The sequence below is a fragment of the Struthio camelus genome, chromosome 14, assembly GCF_040807025.1.
Source record: "Struthio camelus isolate bStrCam1 chromosome 14, bStrCam1.hap1, whole genome shotgun sequence".
NCBI lineage: Eukaryota > Metazoa > Chordata > Aves > Struthioniformes > Struthionidae > Struthio > Struthio camelus.
The window spans coordinates 19,957,169-19,982,999 of record NC_090955.1 but is presented as its reverse complement, the minus strand read 5'-3'; the positions used below and the strand labels follow the sequence as shown (position 1 = coordinate 19,982,999).

Sequence of the window (25,831 nt, the reverse complement as noted above, 5' to 3'; positions counted from 1 at the left end):
TCTGCTTTTAATACAAATATTTTTGTTTAGCTCCAATGAAGATATTTAAAACCAACCTACTATTACTGTTATTTTAAAAAAGAAAAACATGATGAAAATTCAGCCTTTTTGAAATCTCTAACTATCAAGATTTAAGTGATTAGGTTAACAGAAATCACCCTGAAAGCTGTGAAAAAGTGACAGCTGTAGATAGAAGATGAAAGCCTAATAGAAAACTGAAGGGTAATTGTATACAGTAAAGGAATTAACACGAGACAGTAATTTTTTTTATACTCTCACTGGTTCAGTTCAAGGATTCCATTTCAGCATTACAGACAGTTAACTGGATATTACAGAAATAGTATTTGGAAGCAGAAAATAGTTAGGGGGATCAGAGAATTACGCTACAATTTAAAAAGGCACAGTTCAAGTATTCTGTCTAGCAATGACAATTATGGCAGAATTTACTAATCTCCATCTTTAACTGCATGCCAAGTATGACCTGGAGGATTATGGAAGTTAGTATTATTTATCTGAAGACTTTGAGACACAGCGAAGAACCACTGAAATATTCTGAATTATTTATCTGTCTCTCAGTTCTACAACAGGATTCAAAAGTATCATTGTATGATCTCTTTTTTATTCTTTCTCTCTGGACATTTGCTTTTACTTCTGTGAGGCATAGCATATTGGACAAGATAGCTAAAAGGAGAAGTAGTCAAATGCAGTGCCTTTGAACATCAAAATTTAGCAAAGGCGCAACCAACCTTAATACAGCCACTTCATTTCTGAAAGCTTGGAACTGTTCTGGGGTTGGATCTACAACCTTTAATATCTTCACTGCAACGTCCCCTGAAAATACATTTACCATAAAAGTTACTAAAAAATTCAACTGTTTTGCAAAACAACATTAATGCACTATTTAAAATCCCTAATTTCTGCACAGTACATCCTTAGTAACTTGTATAGAGGTTAAGATTTTTCTGCAGACGTATAAACTTCTGCAGTACCAAGCAATGCATTTATGTAACTAAAGAAAAAGTCATTGTTCACATGTCTTCCTCTCGATTTTTTTTTTTTTTTAAAACAGCTATCGGTGGCTAGATTTACACATATGCCTTTCACTGAAATTGAAGGTACTAAGATCTCAGTAACAGCAGTCAGTCGTTTAAGTGGAAGGTATTACCAGGAAACTGCATTCTCAGCACACTGTTTCAAGTACAAGTCACATCAGACTCTCTCGGCTTCCAATAATAAAACAGTTACCCAAATCTCATCATTTTCTATCCAGCTTTACCACTAAAACACCCTCCTAGACTGAAATACTAGCAAGTTGCAGGAATGAGAAGAAGAAACCTTTTATCAACGAATAGCCAAAAATAAACCCCCAATAATTTTAATATTTTAATAACAAATCTGGGAAATAAGGAAAATGAAATGTCTTACTGTTCTTTAAGCTGATACATTATAAAATTTTACCCAAAAAGCTTCATTTGAATTGCTTTCAGTGTCAATGCTTGCTTTAGATTTCAGTATCTGTTAAAGGGTAACACAGAGAGCAATGTATGGTGACTCAGTGCTATCTGTTTAGAGACTGTACAGAGTAAAGCTGCAAACAACTTTACAAAGCACACCCAAAAGACAGCAGATTCATACCTATTGGAAAAGGCACAATAGTGGAATGAAGCTGACTGAACAGAAGCAGAAGGCACTAACAGCAGTACCCACAAACTCCTTGGTGAAAGGAGAAAACACCACATTCATTTTTAACTAAGGACACACAGAACATTTTAAAATTCAAAAGCGCGATAAACTTGCCTTGACACCGTATCAGAAAGGTAAAAGGAGCTTAGAAAAACTGACTCTTTGATCTTAGTCCACATGCAAATAAAGCAACAGATCTGAGAGATGCTATACTCCAAAATAAGCTTATTCCATAGTTTAGAGGCTGCTGCCACTTAGAATTACGGAACCACCACCTATATTAATAAATCTCTAGTATGACAGACTTCTCTGCTGCTACAGTTGCCAATTATTTTCTCCTTAGATGGTCTCTTTTCAAAGATATATATGAAAACGTTAGGATGTCTCTCTAACACAATGATCAAGCGATAGAGCAGCAATACTAACCATTAAAAAAAAAAAAAGCACTGCAAAAAAAAAATACCCAACACTGTGGGGCAAACAGACTATGAAAAGGATCTGCAAATCAATAATTGAAAGTTTCAGAGAAAGTACCCTGAGTGAACTGCTGTATCGTCCAGTGCAGTTACCACAGTTGCTTTATTTGCTGTGTAATGTGAAGTCACAAAGATGCACAAATATTGAATATATTATTATACATTTATAGCCTTCTTCCTTTAGCTTCAGTAAGTGCAGTATTCTTGCTATTTCATTCCTTAGGATCTTCCTAAAGAGAACTATCTCACATTTTTAGTATGTTCTTCAACTTGCAGATCTCTCTACTCACACACTAAAACAATGGAACATAATCAATAGAAAGGCTACGTTTTCACATGACTGCTGAAATTAGGCTTTAAAGTAGCCAATTCCTACCACAACTGTGTTGATGTACGATACAAGAGCAACAGATGATTTATCAGTACTGCAAAATTTTTTGTTTAGGAAGGGTTTGAAGTGAATTGCTATGAGTTATGCCAAGATAGGCAAAGATACAGCATTCACCAATTAAAGGCCAGATGTATTCAGATTATTTTTCAATGTATACTCCACTATGATATTTGCTCCATTGATTTAAGAGATGTTTTTAACCTAACACGTGAAAAATGCACTGTTTTTACTGAGTCAGGTGGTCACATTTTTGCAGGCTTGATGGCATTCCCCAAGCAGTTTTCTCCACAGAAATAAAAACACAACAGAACTTGGTTTTTAGGCGCAATCTGAAGACAATCATCTTCCACCACCCCCCAACCACCAAAAACCTAGAACTGATTACCAGGGTCAAGGGGGAAATGTGAATGTTTATGATAGGTAGTCTTCCAACCCATTTAAACTGCCTTGGTTCTTTTTCCTCCTTTTAAATTTAGAAGCATGCTACAGGACACTACAGGATCCAAATGGGGTCTGTAACAGAAGTGTTGCAAATATCAAAATTAGTACTTAACCATCAGAACAACCTGGAAAAATATGGAAGTGCAAGATACCTGTTCAACGAGACACGCACTCCTCAGAGTACGACTGCCCTTGACGCTACCAACTTCACCTTTACTTTGGAAGACTAAGTCAGGGAAGCTTATTAGAAACCTAGTATGTTTTGCCTACAGATAGTTGCACACAACCTCATTAACAGTCCTTCCACAAGTGCTCCGAAGTTTCTTTGCAAATAGCCCCCTCACAGCTGGGCATACTGGGAAACTTGACACCTCTAGCATAGTCTAGAATTTCTGCTCAAGTTTGCAGCAATCTGCCCACTTCAATTAATTCCATTTAGCTTCACTGAGACATTTTTATTGCTGCGTTTGTATTATCAGAAGGGGTTACTACAAAGAAATCTTTCTTCAGCTCTAAACAGAAAAGATTTGTGGGGAAAAAAAAAAAAGACAACTTTAAATTCTTTAAGATCACCCAGCTATATGATGGTTAAATAAATAAAAAGCTCTCCTAGAAATTTCTCCTTCAGTAGAAAGTCATCAATGGGGAGGTGGGGGTAGGGGACATGGGTTCAGTTAAATACTTAAATCACTGACACTAATTTAGAATTTATAAAAGTCAGATTAAGCTGTTATCTTTTGATAATTTAACTTTGACCTTCCTGAGAAATTAGGAGAACTACAATTTCATTTATATCATGAAAATCAGTTTAACTATTTATCAGTATTACTTTTAGCATAAGAATAGTCCTTCCACTGATGCTGACAGGATTTGGGCTCTAAGACATACAAGTATTTGTGCTTTAAAAACAGAGGGTGGAAGAGGAGCCAAGTTTGCTGAATTTTGTTTAAACTTACATTGCAACAACAATGCTACTTACATTAGAGCCCCAGAGGCATGCGTATGCATGCTTTTGCCTAAATCAGAAGCCCTGAATTTGGGCCACAATTCTGTAATTCTGCGATGTGGCTCTTTTCAAACTATTCCAGCTAATTTTATCTATTAAATTCTCATATCAATCATTTTTTCCTTAGAAGTACTCCACAGCACAAGCAATTTATGCTCATTTTCTTTCATTGCCCCCATAAATATGGGTATGCTAATTAAATCACAGGTTATTAAAATAATAGTAATAATTTAACATCAAGCTTTGAAATTTCTGAGCCCAAATCCTATTAGTGAAAACTAAACATCTTTTTCAGAAAATAAGACGTTGCAGAACACTTATTAAAGAAAACGTCGGCTCCAATTTACCAAACGTGGAAATCTGTGGCAGCTGACAGATTCAAATTTTGATGTCTGCTCTGTCAAACCTTCTCTTTGCCTTCATTTTCCCCACTGCTAAAATTAGCGAATAAATATTTCTCACCTAGTAATTTCAGTTGTAGCTAAGTACAGAACACCATTAGAACAGTTTTACCTTTTTCTGGCTTGCTGTTTTTTTACAGTATCAATGTTTTCAAAAGACACTAACACTTGTTAAGTACTTACCATGCCATTTGCCTTTGTAAACCGTTCCAAAAGAACCTGACCCTATTCTGGTAGAAAGCATAACTTCACTTGCTTCTATTTCCCAATAATAACTGGAATCTCTTTGTCCACGAGGCCTCTGGAACAAAAATTAAATACTTAAAAGTACAGCTATGCCTATCAAATATATACGTTTAGTTGAACTCCTGTGTAAGTTTTACACCAAGAATGAAATAACTTCATGCAACCTTAAGATACAGTAAAACCTTGAAGGTTTTGTTCTGTAATCTGGGCTTGGGGGTGGGGGAGAGGGAGTGGGAGAATTGACAAGACACCAGGAGAGGAGGGAGAAATGTTAACTGATATTAAAGAAAATACTAAATATACATGCTCTTAATTTTTTCTTAAAGCTTTTTATCCCTAGAATATCACTTCATTATTTCCCAAAACTGACAATTTTTGCACACAAAAAAAGACAAAATATTTTCTTGGATGATATGAAACTATCGTTAAATTTTGTGCTAGAAACTTAACCCTCTGACCTTAGATTTTCAAATAAGACCAAGTAATTGAGGATTTTTATAATTAAGTATTTGAAGACATCTGAAATACTTAAAGAAACTTACTGATTTTGTTTTACATTTACAATACTCAAATTTGAGAAATCAGTTAAATATTTAAAAGCAATAAATCAAAAATTTATTAGTACAATTCTCAAATGTCTGTGATTTACCAGCTATGAGTCCCACTGAGCAATTACATTTCCATTTCTAAATTTTATAAGCCTTTGGGAAGGGAAACTCCAGACACTACTCACTTTTTCTTTTTGATTTTTTTTTTTTTTTTTTAAAGTTCAAGTGAAGGCTTGCATTCTGTTAAATTTATTTTTCCCTGAGACATTTTGACCAGCTTTACTACCAAAATGAAGCTGACATTGTCAATATCCATTTCCTACAAAAGCTACAGCAATATAGTTCAATTATGGATACAAAGGCAATTTAAAAAATATCATGTTTAAAAAAAATAATAAAAAATGCAGCATCTAAAAATCTAGAAAAATAATGCTCAAATCTCTACTGGAAAATAATTTCAAATTAATGCCTGAAATTCATTTTCAACCCTACACTTTGGTCTGGGAATTCAAAATGCAAAGCAATAACGCTATCTTCCCTAAGTCAGTTAAAACTCTATACTTACTATATATATACAAAGTACAGAGTGCTCCAGTAAGTTTACCTTCAACTTTTATTGCCCTTTATATACAGAAATATTCCAAATTTAAACAACAAATACTACAGTACTTACAATTTTGTTTTTTTCTTGCGTATTAGATCCAGGGGCTCTCTCTCTTTGGGCTGGGACTGGGGTTTTGGGCTGAGACCAGCCAGTTGGACTCATATTGTTAGGACTTCCAGACAGAGCAGAGGGTGAGGCTTAAATATAAAATCAGCAGAAAAAGAAGTTATGAACCAAAAAATAAATACAAAATAATATTATACATTATTTTATTTTTGGAAACCATACCTGATTCACTGTGGCTTCGAATTGCATCCTAAAACAGAGAAGATCAATAAATTTAATAAATATATGAGATCATACAAAAGGAATGAGCAGGAATAGTTGCGCTGAAATAGTTCTTGACAGCTTTGGTCAAGTATCGTATAGTATTATTGACCAATGCCCTCCAAAAGATGGCTTGGTTATTTTCAAGTCACAAGAAACCTATTGCTAGAAAACATGCAATTTATGAAGTCTTACAATATATTTAACTATTTAAAGCATATTAAAAGGTATTTAAAAACAACCAAAAAAGACACAGAGAACAAGAAGAAACATCGGCAGTACTGTCTGCATTCCCACCATTGTATCATTGTACATGCTTGTATTTCAGATTTGAACATAGCTTCTGTGATGATCCTGCATCTCCAGGGGACAAATTTTCAAATACATTTCTGGGTTACAATAAGACGACTTTTAAGAGCCCCTAAAATATTCTAAAGTCAAATCCATACCATACTACTTGAACCCACAAAGGCTAAGTCTTGTGCCCTACTACAAAAACATCTGATTTTTCAAAATGTTTTTCTACAGATTAAAGTTTAGCAATACTTGAAGAAAAGCAAGTCCTTACACAGTTCACCAGTTGGTACAGTGCAACAACACTCACCTCATGCCACAGGCACTTTACAACACAATTCTACAGCCATGCACAAGATCAACTAAGCTCTGACAAACATAACTTTACAACTTTTCTCACCTGCTATGTATTATCCCAAAGTACATACAGGAAAGGTAAAATATCCAGGTACTGTATAAGTACAAAGCAAGAACATGCACTACAGAAATGTTAAATACTGTAAATGTTAATAGAAGTCAATTCAAACTTTCTAACTAATTAGTAGAACAATAAATTAAAGATTTCACAGGAGGACAGAACAAGCCTACATTCCACCATAAAGTTTGCCAAATAAACCAGATTATCCTTTATTATAAAGTTTCATTTATGAAATATACCATTTTAGCTAGTTAATTACATCCTCCCAGGCTTGAATCTAAATACTACAGTATTCGCCCAGAGTTCCTCTACTGTGTACCTGAGTGGATTAAAATCTTCATAAACTTGGAAGAACTCTTGCAAGTTACTAATTTTGTCCTTTTGGGGGGGGGGGGGGGGGGGGCAATACAGTCTTTCTTAAAACCCATATTAACAACAAAGGATATTTTTTTCTACATCAGCCTGGGAATTTAACTTTCTTCAAGTGAGCTGGTAAAAAAAAATCACTAAGTAATTTTAAATTCTCATATTTATATATACAGAATCCTTACATATTTTAAGAAAAAGAGTATTTTTGTTGCACTTCAATCCTAAGTTAAAGAATACTTCCTTGTTTATGAATCCTATAGCAAATGAAATCAAAAGCGTTCTTCAGAGTTGTTCTTACAACACGCAATACATACACCGGTGCTGTAGTCTGTCACCTATGCTTTGATGTGAAGTAAAAATAGTACATCATGTTTTTAATCTAGGTTTTCATACAGTTATATTCAACTAAGGAGTTTCCAGAGGAAAAACACAATAGATGTGTTTGAGATAGCTGTACTTTAAAAACTGTATAACTAAACACATCTCTAACCCAAGCCTATTCAATTTCACACCATCAAACAAATTTCGTAGTATGGATTCATCCAGTTAAATTACAAATGAAGCTACTCTATCGATCTGCCTCTTCCAATTAGTGTCCTCAACATTTAAGTATAAACATGCTATAAAGATTTTCATTAAATCAACTCCAGATTAAACATTTCATGTGGTCACTGCCATTGCTTACAAGTTACAGCAATCCTGTTAATCACAAGAAAGCAAAAGGCACCAAGAAAATACCTACTCTTCCCCTCAAACAAAATCGTCTGCACCAGGAACTGGGAGAAGCATTCAGGCTGTTATTCTAGGCCAACACAGTAAGAGATAAAAGAAAAGAACAGAGGGAGTATAAAAAAAAATTAAAAAATTAAGTGTTAGGATAAATGAAAGGAAAAGTAACCTAATTTGTTCGCTATATGATAATTAAGCACGGCAAAACTTTTAAGTATCCCTCTTCAAGCCTGAAACTCCACCTAGTATCCATACGTAGGTAAACCACTTTATTAACCACTTTCTCATATCCTACTAGCAAGTATTTAGTACTTTCTTTGTTTGTTTGTTAAGCCTTTCGGAAAAGGAGTTATCACCTCCAAGACAGGAGGACAGCTACATCCATTTAGTCTCCTATGGCATTGAGAAGGGCTGAGTAGGAAGCATTCCTTTACTGCTACACATAAAGGATAAAGAAAACAAATGTCTCCTTAAAAGCTCATCACACTACAGAATTTAATATTCTCCTTCTGGAAGGTTTCATGATTTTTCTCACGCCATAAAACATCACCAGCCAGAAGGCTTCTGAAGCAACAAAAAAGGCTGCAAGCCTAAGAAAACAAGAGAGAAGACAAGGGTACCTCACCCTGTGAAACTCAGCTAGCACAAAGCTTCCATTCCAAAAAAGCTTCGTAGTGCTGCAAAGCACTTTGCTTCTGCTCCACCAAAGGTCCCAAGGACTTCCTGGCACATTTCAAATAGGCTAGGTAGAAGCTTATAAACTACAAGCTGAAGAAGCAAGTAAACTCAGCAGTGTGTAAGTATTTTGTTTGGCTTAAGAGTTTTTAAAATACCCCAGAGCAAAAAATAAAATAAAATAAAAACCACTGCTCTCTCTACAGCCCTGCAATTCAGTACTTTATTTCTGCAAGACTTTCCTGCAAACTACTACAATTTTGTCAGAGTTATTAAAAAAAACAAAAACAAACAAAAAAAACACTACATACTTCTCCTTTAGGCCTAACTTCGAAAAATTGTCTGTCACTATTGCCCGCCTAAAAAAAAAAGGGGGGGGGGGGGCACGCGGGCGGGCGGCCTGGAAGCAAGTAACAGCAGAAAAAAATCTCAAAGGTGGCTTTACCACACAAGCATATGGATGTAACGCACAACTGCCAGTAAAATGATTTTGGTATTCAGACCCTGAGAACTACATGTGGAGTTACAATACGTCTAGTCAGATTTAAAATAAACAGAAAAATCCTAGAATAAATCCAGATGCAAATTTCAAAAAACATTTAAGACATGCTCAACAGTAGTATTTCTTCTTCTTTCGAGATCTGCTAAACTTTTGAGCGTTAAGAACCCTTACATCTTTACAAAGAATGGGCACCAAAATCTACCTACTTTAGCAAAAGTGATAAAGACTGCAAGAAAGAACTACTAACTATCTAGGCAGATGCATCACCTATATTTTTCATCAGTCAGCCAACCAAAGAAAATACTATGCAAAACACAAGCAAACTAAAATTAAAAAGAAAAGTAACTTTTAGATAGTCAGCTACAACTTCAGTTTAATTGCATACTGTTCCCTTCAGTAGTATTACCTCGATTATCCTGCTGTCTACAGGCATTGTAGTGCTAACCATATGGACATTTGGTGTGGATGTAGATCGCTGTCTTTGGGAAAGGGAGCCCTCAGAGGAAGGATTTGATGCGTTGAATGTGAAGGCATGAGGCGTAGAATACCTGTGCTGAGAACTGAGAAGGGAAGAGAGAAAAAGGGGAAAGTTGTTTTGTTTTTTTCTCTTGTAGCAGTTAAAAAAAAAAACACTATTCAATATATCCTGTCCAAAAAGCAATATACACAGAATTCCAAACAGAGGACAAGTTGGGATTATTTGCCAACTAAATTATTCGGTCAGCTAAATCATGCCCAGTTTAACTTAGAAATAAGCTTTAAAAAATTGAAGTAGGATTTTGATAGTCAACATACCTGCCTGGTATCTTTAACAGAATTCCGCATTTCTGCCATTAAAAAAATTGCCATGGTTTGCCTCAATCCCTATCAAGTCACATTTAAGATACTGATAAAATACTGTCTCTGCTGGATTAATTCAGGTCTGTGAAATTTAAATAACCTCCTCATTTCGAGCCTATTAAATGCATAGTTTAAAAGCTACTTTTACTGCTAAGCCCTGAGTTTGTAAAGATTTGCAAGACTGTTCAATGGTTCACACAGAACAGCCAGCAAGGAAGTCATGAAACCCAATACCAGTTAAAAGGAGGCCAACACTGTAAAATTCAGTTCAAGCAGAGCTATAAATCACAGCTCAGGCAAATCAGCCCTATTTACCCCAAATCACACAAGTAGCTTAACTGAAGTCAGCCAGCCTTCACAAAAAGTTTAAAAGAAAATCAGGTTAATAAATCATTGTTCAAGAACACTGGAAATAGAATAAGATGGCAAGAAGAACGCAAGATCAATTACTGACGCAGTTCCCGCCAAAAATAAATAAATAAATAAAATCATTTACAGGTCAGCTACGTGCTCTGTGCCTCATTCCTGAATAGGCCAACGTTTGTCAAAAAGATGTAGAAAAAACAAAAGATGGCCTGCCCTCTTCAGGCTCTAGAATTTCAAGGAAAAGGATGCAGGCACAAATTAGGATCAGAAGATAGGCACCTTCAGAAGGAAAACAACTTTTATTTTAGCAGTTAAATCTATAGGAACTTTAAGTCTCAGAATTTCCTTCAAGAGCAGCGTATTTTCACTGTTCCCACTGTTTTCTCTTTAAGCTCCTATTTGTAGTCATAACATTAGAACACTATTTTAGTTTATGCATTTAAGTCACGCAAAACAAATAAGTCAAACCCTTATATATATATATATACACACACTACCTGATCAGATGAAACATAAAACTAATTAGCACAAAACCAAAAGGAGCCTTGAATTTTCTTGGGCAGGAAAACAAAGGTCTCTAAAGAACCTTTAATAACCGCATTCAAAATCTTAAGACTAAAAACTGAAACTATAAAATCCCAAATCAATGTTTTGTTTGAATCTAAGAACAAGAAAGGATAACACATAATATCTATGATGAAGTGGTGTTGCCTTCTTGCACGCTCATCCCAACCTTCTACGTGAGTGTTCTATTTTTGAGGAGTTGGGGGTAATTTGGATTTTTTTTTTTTTAAAACTGTATTTCCCAAAACAGAAATGACAGGAAATACTAGCTTACCTAACAGGTATCCGGGAGACAGACTCCCGCATCCGTCTCATTGTCAAGGGAGGTAGTGCAGGGACACCACTGTCACTGATATTTGAATTTGGGAACAATCTGAAATATCAACAAAAACAATTAATTTCAATAGCTACACTACCTCCTATACAATGCTGTTGAAGCTGAGAATTTAAAGGGCTGTTTCTTTCATTATAATTAACTTCATGAACATGTCCGTCTTCACATAGTATTTTTACTCTGTGTGCGGTATGACTAAAAGCTATGTCTGCAGATTCCCAAAGGAAATTTTCATGAGTTATTTCTAAATTTAAAGACTGAAGATACAAGTCTTTTTTACATTCAGTTTCAGATTTTTCTGAAAACTTTCTAGACCAAACTTGCTAAGTTCTACTAAACCCAGACAGTACAAAATGACACAATTCATCCTATGCCTCTGATGACTAGTCCATATTAGAAAATGCATAACTATATGACTTAGTTAGAAACAGCACAATCACTAATTAAGACATATTTAAAATCACTGAAATGTCAATGATAGGTTTTAGTATTTTTGCATAACTGGACTTCCAGCGTTATGATTTTGAACTTTCTCTAATCAATATTAGAGAAATATCACCCTTTATCACTTTTCTCAGAATTACAATTATTTTTTTAAAGTGAAAAAAGTTGTAATCGTTCTGAAACATTCATTTTTCCAAAAGCTAAAGATCAACTGAATCATGAGCTTTTTTTTTTTCCTTCTAACAGAAGTAGTATGTAAGAGGAATTACTGTGTCTTCCTATGTTCAAACAAAAGGGCACTATAGCAATTGCCTGATCTTTCCAGATCTCTTTGTTTGCTTGTCCCAGAGTATTAAGTTTACAGCAAGAACAAAAAGCACGTAATGTAAATGGCCTTCTTTATCTGGGCACAGACAGTCATTGCTGGCTGTTTCATGAAGTTCTTTGTATTGATGAAAGTGATTACACTTCCCAACAATCCAAATTCATCTCTGATTAGAGATAAAAAATTGATGCTCTTCTGTCATGGAGAATTAGTATCGATACTAAAAAGGAATTGTCCTTACAAGAGTTGCCTGATATTGCTCCAGTCGACACACATGGTCGGAACTTTAGTGCTGCAATGTTCGTGGAATTTATAACCGCATGTTTGACACCGAAACCCATTTAGCAGGAACTTCTGGCAGATGTCACAAAATGCAAGTTTCAGAAATGTCTTCCGAGCCTTAAAAAAAAAAAAAACAAAAAAAACCCCCACATTAAACAATTAATTCAAGCTACTAGCTCTCTTAATTAGCTGAAATGAACATCTTTAAAGCTCGACATAAATAGTTACATACCAAGTAAAAGTTATCAGTGCCCCAAGACGTAACTTAAAGCCACACAGAGTATTCTTGCATATATTTCCAGGTAAGCTGGAAACCCGAAAAGATTACAAATATTTAAGGCACTGTTCACCTGATCATTTAACAAAAAATCTAAAGTGCATTCCACCATCTTGTGCCTAGTGAGGTGAGCGAGTTTGGGCGGGGGGAAGCAAGAAGAGGGTGGGTTTTTTTGTTTTTGTTTTTTAAATAAATCTGAAAGAAGGTCAGATCATATGAACCACCTCATTTTCTATTAATCAAATGTTTTCTGTGAGTTTATGTGTGATCAATACCCTCTGCACAAGAAAAATAGAAAAATTCCTTAGCAAGTAAAACCGTTTAAGGAAATACTACTACTTTTAAATGACATCTGATATTTTTTTTCCAAAGCTTCCAAAATTAAAATTTTTACATATATATATATATATATACACACACACACATTGATATATATATATATATATATATATATATATATATCTCAATCAAAGTGTTCCCTCCTCCAGAGTTCCAAACTTGAGCCTCCTCCAGATGTCGAGAGCAATATTGCTTTTTTGGTGACCAGTTGCAGACAAATATAGTTGTAATTTTCTAAAACTGCAGAGCAGAAGCAAAGCTACTTCAGGTTTTATATAAATCATTTCTAATTTTTCTAAATAATACTAAGTAATTATACTTTAGTCTTGTCACAGTGTATTTCTGGGTCGACACAACAAACGGGCTACAACACAGGAATGGAGTTCCCTTGTAGGAAGAATGAAATAGCCCAAGGTGAAACTGCCGGAGTTGGTCATTATCTCTTCATTAAAAAAAAAGAATAAATTTATAAAAATAATAGGAATTCTTACAATTGTTCTCATCTTCCACCTATGTTTATGTTGCTCTTCCTCTTTTACATAGACTAAAAAGTCACACAAAACAGGGCTAGAAGTATTTATTAGCCTTCTCTACGCTGAGCAAACAATACATTGCTGAGAAGAAACAAGCTTCTCATCACCAAAGAAAAACACTTGGTCAAATTACAAGACAGCATTAGCTCACAAAGCAACATCATGACCTTGTAGAACTAACAGCGCCCCTGTACATTTAGTACAATTGCCTAAAGCTCCGCAAGGCTACCAAGCTTATTCAGCATTTATTTACTTATGAATCAGAGACTTAAAACGCAAGTTATCTCCCAATTCTGAACTTTAAAGCATGATATCCAAATACAACTGTTACAGAAACATACACATTCACATTAACCCATGTAACAAGAATGGTAAACATCAGAACTTTGATGAATATGCATCATGCGAACTTTTAAGGTTTCTGACACCGAGGAAACACTAACTGTAAATAACATTCTGGCATTTCATTGTCAACTGGTATTTAGCCATGGGGGGTAGGGGAAAAGGAATCACATCATCACTTCTGGAATTCCCCCTATGTTTAGAAAGCCAAAAGGCACCTAATGCCTAAAGCATTCTTTGAGTGAATATCTGGTTCAACACACACAATTAATATTAAAGTCCAGAAGAGAAAAAGCTTACAAAATTGTGTGTAGTGAGTGGAACGTGATCAAGGAAGTCCACTTGCAGCTCCTCTCCAATCAAGGACGCAGCATCTGTATTCCAATCCAAGCGCACTTTTTTACTGTAAGAAAGTAAGTCAGGAGGGCAAAATTACTTAGGAGATGGAAAAAAAGTTTAGTCTAATTAATAATATGGATTTTGTGCGCTTTGAGTAAACTGAAAATAAATACAAAAGAAGTGGGGCTAATCTCTTACGACGAACTGTATTTCAGCAACTTTTAACAAAAACTTGTAAGCAACTACCAATTTTGAAGCCACAGCAATTCAACTAGTTTTTTGTTGTTGGTTTGAACACACAAGTCCTGTACATTGATTATTTGAAATAAGAAAAGGCATCTAGAAGCTATGGCAGAGTCACAGAAATACCTTTCAAACACAAATAATAAGTTATGAATGGCAGACTAAGTTACGTGAAATCCATATTATGTGCTTCAGCACTGAAGTTATTTGGGACCTCCAAACGGGCTCAATTACACAGAAATGTAAACCCACAAATGACTGTCTCATGACTGAGGGGTAAAAGAGCATTAAGCCCAAGGCTTTTGAGGTGTGAAGTTAAATGTATTAACACCATGAGATACCTTCACTCCCTCAGCTTGTAAAAGAATCATTTGGTATTTAATAGCAGCATCCCCGGTCCTACAAAAAATAAGGAATATCTGAGGTGAGATTTAAATCCAAACATTGAAAAGTTCTAGAGGGCTGTAGACCCTTAAAACTGAACAGAGAGAGGAGATCTTCAGGTTGGCCAAGAATCACTAACGCTGACGTTTACAAACTACAAACACAGAAGAAAATTGCAGCTCAGATATGAACACATACCATACTATTTGATCTAGAGTATGACAAAAAGAAAAAAAAACCTCTAAGACGGTAAAAGCACTTGAGTTTCCCCATCAATTCTGAACATTTTCAATAATTGTTTTAGCATTGAAGTGAAACTAAAATTAAATTTTTGTATTACTCCAGGAAGCTTAAGGAGTTGCCCCTTAGAGGAACTAGGAAAGCAATAAAGAGGTTTTCACAACTAAATTGCACTCTTAAAAGAAGCTAGCAGAAGAGGGGAAGAAAGCATTACTGCTGCTATTCTACAAACACGATTTTTAAATCCTCTAGTTAAAAGTTTCTTACATAACATTATAGACCCTTACCCTTTCGGTTCAGTAAGAAGTCGAAAAACTGCACAGCATTCTGGCTGCAGACCTCTTACTTTAAGCGCCTTCATAAGACAATCATGTAGGGTCATCCCATTTCGCACATTTACCTGTGATAAAAGCGGGGGGAGAGTTGTGATGAGTGATGGCAGAATTAGATTAAGCTTTTTAGGAAATAAGTCAAATTTTTCTCTTTTTCTTTAGAAGTTCCAGTAAAACTGCATAAGTGTAAATAAATAAATAAAAATTACCCTGCATTACGTAACGACAGACTGCTGTGCCTACACAGTTTAATTCACTGCACTTAAAGCCAACCTGTCAGACAGGCATATTCTCTGCTCTACACATAACTACTCTAGACTTATAAAAGGAAGATTTGAAGCCATTTCAGAACTTTAAGGTTTTTTCTACAATTTGCTAAATTTCTGTGAAACAATTTTATATGGCACTCACACATGCAGGTAGCCTATAAAAGAAATAAAAATGCAGGCAAATGGAACTTCCTTAAGGGAAAGAAAAACCTTTGATTTCTGGGAACCTTACTAAGATTTAAGATGCTATTAGTAAGCTCAGCTCCAAAAAATACTCATAGCAGCGTCACCCCCTGAGAAATTTCAGTTTAGCTTTTAACTACCATACTTCGCTGTGGGTATCCAAGTGAGGAAAATGGTGATATAAATCATCCTGTCTTTTACGTCACATTGGCATCATCCTTTAGATCAGTCAGCTACTGTCTTTTAATACTAAAAATGTGAGGAACATATCCTGTTCATGTATATTGATAAACTACAGCACCGAAGTAGAGAAATACAGTCTTTCAAAATACAGAAATTCTGCTTTTAAAAATACATCCTCTAGCATTAACAAACTGATGACAGTTTATCTGATCACAAAAAGACCTTTTCGTGAAGTTTGGCATTTTCACTGACGGATACATTCGCAGCATTAGCAATGGATTTCTTACATACAGGTAACGTAGACTTACCACTGTGCGTTGCTTGTTGGGCAAGAAAACGCGAATAGTATTACTAGTTTTGGAAGTATCTGATATTTTGCCATCATCAGATGCTCGGCGTTGATAACCAAACTGCTGGACAATAGTAGGTGAAATACAGTTTGGGCCATCAAAGACAGAATCCTTGAGTCCAAAACCATTGCTGATAGTCTTCCAGGCTCCCTGAATGTGCTCCATTGATGCAGTCTAAGAAACAACAAAATTAGGAGAGTAGAGGAAAACTGTAATATCCTCAGCTATAAAGAAGTGGTACTCACTCTTCCTAGCAGAGCAGATCTCACAGCCTCTTTTGAAAGCATCTGAAAACTGTGCACTGCCTTCTGCCCTGTGACATGATCAACCTGCACATACACAGTTCACCCACATCTGCATCATTAGCCTTAGTCTTGAAAGCATTTGACTTTCCGTACATGCACAGGTCAGCAACAATGTTCGCGTAATTCTACTTTGACTGCTTCTGTGGTGTCAGAGGAGCACCTTACCATCATCTTAATTTAGGTAATCCATGCCTGAGGAGCCTTCAAGAAGGTAGCTAGATGCTAGCTGCAAGCCAAGAGAATTGTCCTGTAAGCTAGATATGGCCTGGAAGTCATGGACTACATTTTTAAAAAAGGAGAGGCCCAATTGAAATTTTCAATAAAAAGTATTGAAGAGATTCTATTTTACCAGTGATTATTTTTTAAATACGAATATCAAGTTTAATTCTGAATTTTGTTCTATACTAACAGTATGTTTTAATAGTGTCGCAAGGTACATACTGTAAAACAGCAAACAAATTATATAAAAAATTTAAAAAAAAAAAACCACATAGTATATAGTCAGCTGCATTGCACCTTAAACCTTTCCTCCAAATGCAGACATGCACAAACCCCTGTGTACCTCTAAATCAGCACATAGTACTACTTTTGCACACTCAGGTGCAAGATACCAACACATTTTTTCCCAGCTATTACAATTACAATGCAGTTTTAAATCCAAATTATACTACATGCATCTTACTCAAAACTAAACAGAAGCAAAATCTGAAACAGTTTTGAACTCTGAAACGTATTTTTTGCTAAATTTCCAAGGCGCCAGATTCATTACTAAGCTTTCAAAAAGAAAGGGGGGAGGGGGGGGAGAAGGTAAAATAGAAGTATGGCAGTTTATTTCCCCATGAAACTGCATCCCTCCATAAAAATCTGAGAAATTTACGTTCATAACTACTCAGTGCAAGTGCACTTTTGTCATGTTAGTAGATTAATGATGAATCAATCGTCAGAAGTTGTGCACACCATCTATCCCACCATCTGATCATCTCTATGAAAGAGAAAAAGAATCATATTAAGGCTGCAAAGTCAAAAAAACAAATTAGTTAGGAAATGCCAAAATAAAGGTCTTCTAGACAATCTTAGTTTAGTCTTTATGGTACAGGACAAACCAATACAATTCCCCTGAAACCAGTAACAACTGAGGGCTCCTCCATCCCCAAATCCTCACAATCTTATGTCAGAAAGGAGGATATCTCTTGTTACAATTGAAAAGCTAAAGAGGTGGAATTCAAGGAAAATAGCTTCACTAATGTTAAATATCCAATTTGGGATGCACTAAAGGATAAAACTTTTCAGCGCGCTTCACTAAAGCACAACTCCCACAAGCTTCAGCTAGATTCATAAGTACTCAGCACTGCTACACGTGTAGAAAAGAAATATATAACCAGTAACCTTAATGAAAAAGGTTTGACTCATATGAAGTGCCTACCTATTGCTCACAAACTTTGTAGCAGAAGCAAGAATAAAATCCATCCTCTCCTCCTCACTAACCCTCTACCTCACATTATACCCCTCTTAACTTAAGAAACAAATCTGCTGCATGTAATACTGCTAAAAATCTTCATGGGAGGAATTCTGTTAAGTTTCTGTTTCAGATTTAAGTGAAACACCACCACACAGAAAGAAACATCATAATGAGTTAGTCTACTTCTGATGCCACTTTCTGGCCTAGAAGTAATTCCCCCCCCCCCCCCCCCCCCCGGTTAAGAAACTGTATATACAGGATGTCTTTATAAGCTCTAAAAAAAAGCACATTTTTATACTAGATTCTTAACCTTTTGTCACCTCCCCTTGGTATTTCTTAAAACGTTACAGTCCATAGCCACAAAATGCCAGATGACTGCATTACATAAACTAAGCAGCAGCGATAATTAGATGAACGATCTAAAAGAGTTCCAGAAAGAGCAGTAGCGATTCTACGCTATCGGTACTGCAACAGTGGCCCACTCTTTGAAGTTGCAGCTCTAGGACAAACTGAATTAATCTAAGTTAGTAAGAAACGAATTCAATAAAAAGCTAACTGCTTTCTACCATCTAAATGCCTGAACTGGCTCACCAAAGGATCAGGCGAGCATTTGTTCTGCTTGTGCAGCTGAGAAGGGGCAAGGCTGCAAGCAGAGCTAACTTCACTCAGTCTAACCTGTTTGAGAACTGCATCATAAATTACTAATGAACTGGTCTCAACCCAAATCAGATGGCCCTGCCTAGTTCTCTGCTTAATCTCTTGGTGGAACGGTCCAAAAGCTTTGTGATTGTGAAAGGCCTCACTCTACAAACTACACAAAAAAAGTTCTTCCTTTGTGTTCTTTGTACGGAAACTGACACTTGAGTATCACTTCACCTGGATAAATAAAAGCTCTTGTTTTTCTGTGCCTATAGCACAGCCATTTTATACATTTGTGTCTTGTTTACCAGTCTCCATGAGCCTTATGCTCCCTTGTATTTCAAAGACCTCTGCACATTTGACTGCCTGCTCCCCTATGAAACTTGCTGTATTATGCAACCCACAGGCTAGGGTCACTTTTCTCAACACACACTTAAACTACATGCCTCCACTCCACACAAGGGGCTCCCATATTCTCTGCTTGGATCTCACCAGTTCCTGGTCACTTTATGAATCTTTCTTTCACTGACAATGGATACAATAATACACACATCCTCTCCCTTCTTCTTGCCACTCATTCTCATTCCTGCATCAACTCCAGTTGTGCAGGTTCAATTGTTCAAAGATTTATAAATATTAAAAAAAGTCAATAACATTTAGAACAAAATTAAAATCTAATAGGAGCTACGTGCTTTTTTTTTTTTCTTTTTTTTTAAACCTACAGCACATAAGACATCTGATGTAAAAAGGGAACGAAGAACGGGAGGACGCAGGAAAGTTGTGGAAAAAGAAGGGAGATGGGATATAAAAATTGAGAAATGCGATGGAGTTTAACACGCACAAGCAACTAGAAGTGCAATATTCCAGCAACTCACAAGTAACTTCCTACTGTTACAAATCAGAAAGGTGAAAAAAGTTATGTACAGTAGCAACAACCATATTATGTATATGGACAGCCACAAGACTAACTAATTAAGAGCAACAATAAAACAGAGTAGAGATAAATTGTTAGATAAATTGTTAGATAAGGGGATTAGATGAAATCTAATCTTGTTCTCTCAACTTGTTCTCTTTCCACCTCTTAACTTCCCAACTTTGGGGGACTATTTCACCCTTCTAGGTACCGTATGAGACGAAACAAGAAGGGAAGAGCTCGACTAGATCGCTCTACCGAGTAAGGTGAGATAAGGAATAACAGGGCAAGCACGAAAAGCTCCTTGCTGCCACTGTTGAAGCACGCTGACAACAATCTAACAAAACAGTTTTTCTGTTTAGTATTTTGACAGGCTGCCAACGTTTCCTGAAGAATTCAAGAAAAAACAGGAAGTGGCAAAAAATTCAACTTGCAATTTGACAAAGGCTAAGTTTCATACAATAAAAAGGTACTTCCCTACTCTGCCTTCCAAATACGAAAGGCCTGCTACATACTACAGAAGAGAGCCTACTCAGAGGAGGTCATAGAAACAGTTTTTATAACTATTTGTACAACTCAAGCTCAAAAAGGTAAAGACAGCAACTGCCATCAGCCCTCTGTACAATACAAATATCTTTGATTATACATTCACATTCTTTTCTTTCCTAGGCTCTTTGCCTCAAGCGCGTGCTTTGCTCAAGGAAACGCAGCATATTCAACAGAAGTCTAAACACTCCTCTGCAGGCTGGCATTCAGAATAAGCAGCTGCAGTTATTCACCAGCCATCTTTTTGGCTGTAGTCCACGACTGTGTCCCTGGCAGCTTGGATTCTCTTACGGATGTTGAGAGTTCAAGAAAACGAAAGTTTCTGCTTCCTTACCTCAGCAGGTAAAGTATTCCCTGCTATTTAAGATATGCCATCCTTAGCTCTTCTTCCTGTCTAAGCTGAAGTCTACCTGTGCGCTCCACGGAGGAGTAATCATTGACAGGAGAAAAGGAGAGCCTGGCTCAGATCTGGCCTGGGGAGGACAAAGACCTGCAGTGGGCCTGAAGGCAGAGGGGGAGGAAAAAAAGAAAGGGAAGGTTACAGGATATCTGCAGTGTCCTAGACAGAGACAGGTAATCTGTGATGAAAGGCTGCTAAACTCCTCCTTGGTAACCACTGGTACAAGGGCATGCAGTAGGTAAGGGGTGTCACGTGGAAGAAAGAGCAGTAACTGATCATCTTGCTGATGACTTTTTTTTTTTTTTTTTAAACTAGTCAGAGGGACCCCTCATGCTGCTGGATGACAGGACGGTCCAGGTCCCCCGCAATACCTCTTCACTCAAGCCAAGAGGAGCCTAGCCAAGAATGCTTCGAGTCTGATAACATGCATGGCAGCCACTAGACATCTTTGCTTCCTGGACATGATCACTGTTCTTATTCTAAGTTATCAATTATTATTGAGGAGCAGGGACAGTCATAAAAGCTGTGCTACTAAGAAGTAATTTATGAGTAGCTTATGCCTTTCCACTGCCTTCTAGTGTAAAGACAGTTAGTTTGAAAAAGAATATATATATATTATATAAATATATATATGTGTACACACACACAAACATCCACTTTGAAGTCAAACAGCTCGTTGCATACATAAACATCAGGTAAGAGAATGAGAGAGCCTGGCAGTCGCTTAACAAGCTTTGAATTGATGAAAAATATATATAATTACACAACATAATATTATACATATACAAACAATTTCTATTTGGTACACTGAACACAGAAGCAAACACAACAGCAAAAGACAACAGACAAACTATTTCACAGGACACGGGTTAGTTGCATTTCTGGTCACCTTAACACATAAGACATGTGCACAGTACAGCTTACCTTTCAGTGTCCTGTAACCTGCGCCCTAGCATTGATTTGTTTATTCGTTTTGGGTCTTTTGCTCCAACCAGTATTTGATGAAAGCCATTTTTACTGAAACTAAATTCATTTTCTCCAACTCTCTCAAGATCCAAAACAATTCACTCCAGTGAAAAGATGTCTGATATGTTCTAAAGAGAAATTTCATTTAAAATAAAGGAGGAAAGATTTTACAATGATGCCTTCGTAAGTATAAAGTACTTAGTTTACATCTATTGCAGAGTAAGTAGTTTTTCTTCCTTTATATGAGTTACAAACATGTTTCTGAAACAAAATCATTACGTTTTTTTACAGCCTTCAAATAATTCATTGTCAGCTGAATGTTTCTGCATGTCTTTTGTTTTTAAATTTTTCTTCACACAACTTCTAACTTCCATAAGAAGTACTAGAAATAGCCCATCTACAACTGAAAAACAGCATTCAAAGAATATCATAGGAGAAAATAATGAGGGGGAAAAAAAAAAAAAGAAAAAGTATGAGCACACCTCGCCCCTTCTAGGTTCAGTTATCATTTTCCTCACTTTAAACAACTCAAATTGAACAGAAAAATCTCATACTCTTCATTCCTCCACCTTCCGCAAGTACACTGCATACTGTGTCTAAGATTGCACTTGTAACCAATACTTTGTGGACAGATTACAGATTATGATAGTTAGCCATTTGTACAGGCATTAAAACCGGATGCACAAGATGGCCATGCAACGTGCGCACTTAACAAATTTCCAGAGCAGATAATTCACTAAATAATCCCAAGACTTCACTCCAAAGCCAGGTGAGGTGAAAAACCTATCCACCTGATGATAGAGACTCCAAAGTGTAATGCACTCAGGATTTTCATTTCTTTTTATTCATTAAAGTAGACATTGCAGAGCACGAAATCTGTTATTATCTAAGCTCTGCCAACATACTCCATGATGCCATTAGAAAACTTACACTCAATACAAACTTACTCTCAATACAAACACAATCAACATTGAGCAAGAAACTGTGGTTTAATTACTGTGAAATTCACATTTATAACACCATCTTACTTTTTAATAAATAATTACAGTAAAAGACAGTGCTAAATAAAATTAACATAGCAACGTAAGAAACATGTACTTCCGGCCTTCCCCCAAGTAGCACAGTATCTTGAATCAAACTTTCTATAGTTTTTGGTTAATCTTAATTAAACTTATTAGAAACTGAAGACCTAGCTGAAGAATCTAGCTGCATAAAGTAAACACGCTGGGAGAACAGCATGAATGGAAAGATACTCTGTAATTAGGAAAATTAAAGAAATCAATAGCTAACTGCATTCCATTTGTAGAAAGTCAAAACAAAAATCCAATGTATTACCAAGGATGAAGCAAAAACAGAAGATACTTTAGGTTGCTTTATATTCTCCCTGACTAACAAAAACCAAATGTTCAGGCTGAACTGTTAAAAAATTTAATCTATCACCCTGAGGAGTGCAGAAACTGGTAATGAAGAAGTCTGAAAGTTCATAGTATACAAAGCCAAAACCCCTTCAGAGTATAAAATTTAGGTGTCTTGCCCCTACTGTTATTTCTGAATAACCAAAAGCTATTACATAAATGTAAATACAGTTCCCCCTCCCGACATGCTACTTGCCATTTTCACCTGGATGAACCGTCACATTCTTGTTTAATCAGATATATAAACAAAGGCAAAACAATGCAAAAAGTGAACACGGAATCCATCCAACCAAAATGAACACTTTTGTTAGGAGATGTGATCTTTAAAAGTTTTCTATAAGAAAAGCTTTCAACTCTGAGGCAAAAAAAAAAAAAAATCACTAATATATTTAACTGTGGTCTTTCTCAGCTCCTCTCTCATATAGTAATTTTCAACCAATTTAACATTACATGGGTAAGCAGTTGTCTGGGACCCAAGGGAACACAGCAGACATATCTACTGTGATATGTGGCAGGTTTTTTTTAAAAGTAGGTTACATACAACTTTACATAGCAGTATAAGATAAATATGGACCCATTCCTATACTAATAATGTAAGCCATGATCCACGTAAACATAAACGCAGGGCACGAGTTAGTATTAGTCTAACAACCAAGCATCTCTCTCATACACCTACAAGGTTGGATTTTTTTCTTCTAGTTTCCTTCATTTAAAGGAATTCATGTCAAACCTTCCCCTCGCCCCCCCCCCCCAAAAAACACCTAACTGGGGGGAAAAAAGAGGCAAATTCATATAATATCATCAATAGCTTTTCATTATTGCTAACTACAATTTCCTCAGGGCTAAGGGTGCAGTCCTGACTATATCAACACTATTAGCCAGAAAGTTGATATTTGCTTAAGTTATCTCCTTTTTGTTGGAAAGGAATAAGGAAGGATACCATACATACTTTCTGCCTGTGTTCTTTTGATCTTGTACATATCTCCCCTCACCTTTTTGTCTTATTTCTCTGAACCATTTCTGTCTTAGTCACTATTTCAGCCATTATGTTGCTACTGTAACTTTAAGGTACTCAGGGCAGTGGGGGTGAAGAATGTTTAATTCACAATTTATTTTTCCATTAATTGGTCCCTGTGCCTTCTACCAGCAGTGTTAAAAGTAAGTAGGGTGGCAGGAACCCAACTTTCAGTCTGACACACTTTCAGTATTTAATCTTTTGTTCATTTTAAAAACATAAAAAAAAGCGTTAAGCTAAGTTTAAGATTAAAAACTTTTGTAAGTAAGCATAAACCAATTCACGCTACTCCAACTTCATAGTCCTATAGTTCTAAGTTATTTTTTTCTGAGAAATACAGAAAAAGTGACTCTGAACCCTAAAAGCTTTTAAATAGTATTTTGAACATCTGAAAGTGTGATTAAAGAAAGAAAGCATCAGTTACAGCTAATATACAGCAGCGGTGAGACTGGAGTTCTAGAAAAAAAAAAAAAAAAAAAGGAATCCAGTTATCTTGGTATCCTGGTATCTTAAAAGAGGATACAGAATCCAAACCCTTCCCTTTCCCAAAGCAAAAAAGAAAAACAAACCCAGGTAAGAAGAAAAATGCAGCAAGATTTTCCAAACACTCCATCAGAACATTTTAAAATGTTAGTTAAGTACTACAGCTGAATTTATACATATTCACAAAAAAAACCCCAAAATTGCTACTAGAACAGCTATGAAAGGACAAGACGGGTTTAGGCAGGTACACAAATCTTCGCACTCTTTACGTTTTGTATGAGGTTTGCTAATGAAGTGCCAGAAGAACCGTATGGCACAGAGTAAAACTTCCAAGCTTTTTTAAATGCTTATTCTCTAGTATTGCATAGGTTTCTAAAATGATTCAGCAACAGATAATACAGATAAATGATACAGATAAATAATCTGTATTATTTATCTCTTAATCAAATTTGATAAATAATTGAGAGGTGCTCTCTCAATATTTTAAGGTGTGCTAACATTATGAAGACTCAAAGCTGAAGTAATTTCTAAGACTTTCTAATTTGTTTTTAATTTATCAAATTCAAATGCATTACCAGAAATAAAAAGCATCGTGAAAACTGTTTTATTACATCTGATTGTATCAAAACCACATTATACAACACTTGTGAAGAAAGAAGAAGCCTGAACCTGACAATAACATTAACTTCTTCACAACCAAGACCTCCAGAGAAAGTTTCAGAAGAGCTGATAGATTTTCAGAGAAGGGCCTTGCATTGCAGAAGCGAGTCTATGAGATTACACCTGTATTTGCATTACACAAGCAACACAGACTTGGGACAATAATTATTTTTTCCTTCCACAAGTCTTTATTAACTGTACATACATTTTCAGACATATGCCTATTTGCATTCTGAACTTGCACATGCTTGAATCGTTTCAAGCACATATGAAAGCCCCAAACTGTGTTTAGAATTGCCTGGAACTCATTCACTTTACAGCAAGAATAAAAAAGTTACTCAAGCGTCAGCAGTCCACCAAATGCCCTTCCCACTCAAGTTCTCAAATATTGGACAAAAGTAACTGAGAATCTCAGCACAAAGAAATACTGGTTCTGTCCTCCCTCAGCTGCACACAATAAATTAAACAACACTGAGGACACCACCACATACCAGGCTTTAAATCAGTCTCAGCTTTGCTGGGGGGGGGGAACCACAACACACTACATACTGAGAATAGGTTAATCAAGTAACTACTAGGAAGGTGCTAGTTAGGCAAGCTAACTGTACAGTTTAAACTCACTACAACTACTGCTAAAATATTCTTATAAACTACCAAACAATGCTAGCTTATATCTGTACAGTTACAGCAGGATGTAGCAATCCAACTAATTGAGAGTTTAGTGTTCTCTGTAGTCACTGAAAGCAGCTGT

General features: G+C 36.0%; 1 protein-coding gene across 12 annotated transcripts in view; it reads right to left on the bottom strand.

Annotated features, from left to right (window-relative positions):
• RAF1 (Raf-1 proto-oncogene, serine/threonine kinase) overlaps positions 1 to 25,831 on the bottom strand; it is an 80,732-nt gene that overhangs the window by 13,753 nt on the left and 41,148 nt on the right. For 3 of the 12 annotated variants that reach the window (XM_068907421.1, XM_068907420.1, XM_068907416.1), the window contains exons 3-12: positions 16,238 to 16,453; positions 15,250 to 15,362; positions 14,057 to 14,159; positions 12,225 to 12,382; positions 11,155 to 11,253; positions 9,517 to 9,670; positions 6,085 to 6,112; positions 5,866 to 5,993; positions 4,582 to 4,699; positions 747 to 831 (exon numbers count right to left, since the gene is read on the bottom strand). In XM_068907421.1, coding sequence (XP_068763522.1) covers positions 747 to 831; positions 4,582 to 4,699; positions 5,866 to 5,993; positions 6,085 to 6,112; positions 9,517 to 9,670; positions 11,155 to 11,253; positions 12,225 to 12,382; positions 14,057 to 14,159; positions 15,250 to 15,362; positions 16,238 to 16,444 — 1,193 coding nt within the window. In that variant the 5' untranslated portion in view covers positions 16,445 to 16,453. Of the gene's footprint in view, positions 1 to 746; positions 832 to 4,581; positions 4,700 to 5,865; positions 5,994 to 6,084; positions 6,113 to 9,516; positions 9,671 to 11,154; positions 11,254 to 12,224; positions 12,383 to 14,056; positions 14,160 to 15,249; positions 15,363 to 16,237; positions 16,454 to 20,475; positions 20,643 to 21,465; positions 21,636 to 25,831 lie in introns of all 12 variants that reach the window. The other 9 variants (XM_068907422.1, XM_068907417.1, XM_068907423.1 and 6 more) reach the window with 5 other exon arrangements.